The sequence below is a fragment of the Odontomachus brunneus genome, unplaced genomic scaffold, assembly GCF_010583005.1.
Source record: "Odontomachus brunneus isolate Ranch 3 - 2012 unplaced genomic scaffold, Obru_v1 Obru_scaffold_070, whole genome shotgun sequence".
Lineage (NCBI taxonomy): Eukaryota > Metazoa > Arthropoda > Insecta > Hymenoptera > Formicidae > Odontomachus > Odontomachus brunneus.
Genome location: NW_022639520.1, coordinates 1,378,759 through 1,381,512, shown reverse-complemented (window position 1 = coordinate 1,381,512; position 2,754 = coordinate 1,378,759). Strand labels below are relative to the sequence as shown.

The following is a 2,754-nucleotide window of genomic DNA, read 5'->3' as shown; positions in this document are numbered from 1 at the left end:
TCAAGGTCAAACTGCTAATATCATAAAATAGATCTTTTTAAACCCTACAACTTTTGTATTTAACATTTTTTTATACAACGCTTTGTTTTCGAGATATTCAGGTGTTCCGGTATATAATATTCACCCTGTATACATACATACATACATACATACATACATATATATGTATATATATATATGTATGTATGTATGTATGTATGTATGTATATATATATATATATATGTATATATATGTATGATATATATATATATATATGTATGATATATATATATATATGTATGTATATATATATATACATGTATGTATGTATATATATATATGTATGTATGTATATATATATATATATATATATATATATATATATATATATATACACATACATACATACATACATACATACATATATATATATATATACATATATATACATACATATATATACATATATATATATATGTATGTATGTATGTATATGTATATATGTGTGTATATATATATATACACATGTCTGATAATACATATAAATTTTTCGTGTACGTGTAGATTAGATCAAACTGAACAAAAAATTTTTTCAACATTTTGCGAACTATCGCGTAAAATTTTGAGTTAAGAAGGAAAGAAAATAATCACATGTGATATGACGAAAAAAATATGGCAGAGACAGTGTCTGAACCGCTGATTATCCACGGCTCTTCTTTATCGCCATGCGACATCAAGTGTCGAGCAATAAAAAACTAGACGGGAGAAGCAACCAGCCAACGGCGATCAGCGCGGTTCAGATACTATTTCTATCGCATTCCTTTCGCTATATTACATTTTCTTTAATAACTCAAAATCTTATGTGACTGTTCACAAAATAATGAAAAAAATTTTTGTTCAGCTCATTTAATTCTACATATTCATGACAAATCTATATCATCAGACACTCTGTATATTCCTATTATATAAGTACATTATATTATTTATTAGAAACATACATGTATATAGATATTTCTTCATTGAGAAAATAAAAATATTTTAACTTACTATAAGAATTATATTCATTTTCGTCATCAGACTCAGATGGATCACCTTGATTTTGCCTTCCAAACTTGTGACTTCTCGCTAAAAAACAAAAATATGCATGTGTAATTGAGATAAACTTATATATTTATAATAATGTCATTTACAAAGAACACTGTCACATTAACTACACATGCTCATTACACGTACGCACGCACGCACGCACGCACACGCACGCGCGCGCGCACACACACACACATACACACAACTCACTAGACATGCTTAGATCCTTAGTCTGTGATGTCTCAAAACTGCACTTTGGACAAGGAATAGGTTTATTTTTTTCATATTTAAAACCTTTTCTACGAACATGATCTTCACAATAGCATGTTTTACACCTAAGACAAGAATATTGTCCTAAACGGTTACACGACTGACCTAAAAATTATAAATTTAGCATATTAGATCATAATTAAGATAGAAAAAAATAGAATATATCTTATAGAAACAGTTACATTTAAAATTTTCAGCCTCTAATACTTGGCAGGATGCTTGATGTTCAAATTGATCATCTTCACACAAGAAGCAATTACAAAATGAGCAACGAAATATTCTTCCCCCATGATCCCAAACTCCTCGTTCACATTCTTGACAAATAGCATCTACCAGTGGGCAAGTACAAGCATGGGTGGTGAGGCAACGTCTTCCATGACAAACCCAGGCTTCACAATAATCGCATATGGCTCCCTGATATAATTGACAATTCAACTATTAACAATATTATTAAATTTAAAACACTGCTTTTATAGTTTAAAATTATTGCAAATTTACTTGCCACCATTCCTAGTCCTGTTGTGAAGACACCAGGATGACGTATTACACAATCTCCTGTTTTTAACATACACTTAATTTTGCCACAATGTGCACATATGGGTAATCTTTGTAAATTTTGACAAAAGTAACAGAAGGCACGGCTTTTTTGCTTCTTGCCACATTTATCACATTCCTATAATTAATAGAACAATTGTATTTTAATTACATGATTTCGCAATTCCGTATATAACACATATATAATTATATATTATTAGTATAATATTCACCATGACTGAATTGCAAGGATATTTTGCTAAGTCTAATTGTTCCTTAGCAGTTCTAATCTCTTTCTGTCGAAGTTTTTGCTTTTCAGCTTTCCTCCGTTGACCAGTTTTTTTTTTCGGCATTTTATTTTATTAATGACACACGTTTAAAGGACACGTTTGTTATGGAAAATTCGGTGTCTTACAACTCTTTATTACTTTCAATTGTAATTAATATGATTGTGTATACTCGATTGTACACTGATGGGTGTTAATTGAGTCCTTTTTCGGTGTAGAATAGTAAGCCTACAGTCTGTTCTTTTCAGCTGCACTGTGAGACAAGTATATGTTTTCTCACTCTAAAGCCAGTGGCACACGATGCTTGTTTTTATGCTGGATTGCTTGCTGATTGATGCATTTCTGAAGATGGATGGAAATACACCAATCAAAACAAAGTATTTCCATCCAGCAAGCAATTTAGCACGAAAATAAGCACCGTGTGCCGCTGGCTTAATTTATTGCACCAGTTCAGCAGTGCAGCTGAAAAGAACTGGGTAGTAATCATGAATCTTTCACGTGAACTTCATTTTCATTTTTCACTTTTCACTATAAGTTATTTCACATGAAAAGTAAACAATGAAAATGTGGAAAGCAATATTTATGTAATATAAATTA

At 30.4% G+C, this 2,754-nt stretch overlaps 1 protein-coding gene across 2 annotated transcripts in view; it reads right to left on the bottom strand.

Moving 5' to 3' along the window:
• LOC116846815 (zinc finger protein 330 homolog) overlaps window positions 1-2,487 on the bottom strand; it is a 7,549-nt gene extending 5,062 nt beyond the window's left edge. For both annotated transcript variants that reach the window (XM_032821131.1, XM_032821132.1), the window contains exons 1-5: window positions 2,104-2,487; window positions 1,839-2,009; window positions 1,519-1,750; window positions 1,277-1,441; window positions 1,028-1,105 (exon numbers count right to left, since the gene is read on the bottom strand). In XM_032821131.1, the coding sequence (XP_032677022.1) occupies window positions 1,028-1,105; window positions 1,277-1,441; window positions 1,519-1,750; window positions 1,839-2,009; window positions 2,104-2,223 (766 nt within the window). In that variant the 5' untranslated portion in view covers window positions 2,224-2,487. The remainder of the gene's footprint in view (window positions 1-1,027; window positions 1,106-1,276; window positions 1,442-1,518; window positions 1,751-1,838; window positions 2,010-2,103) is intronic.
• Window positions 2,488-2,754: the final 267 nt, after the last annotated feature.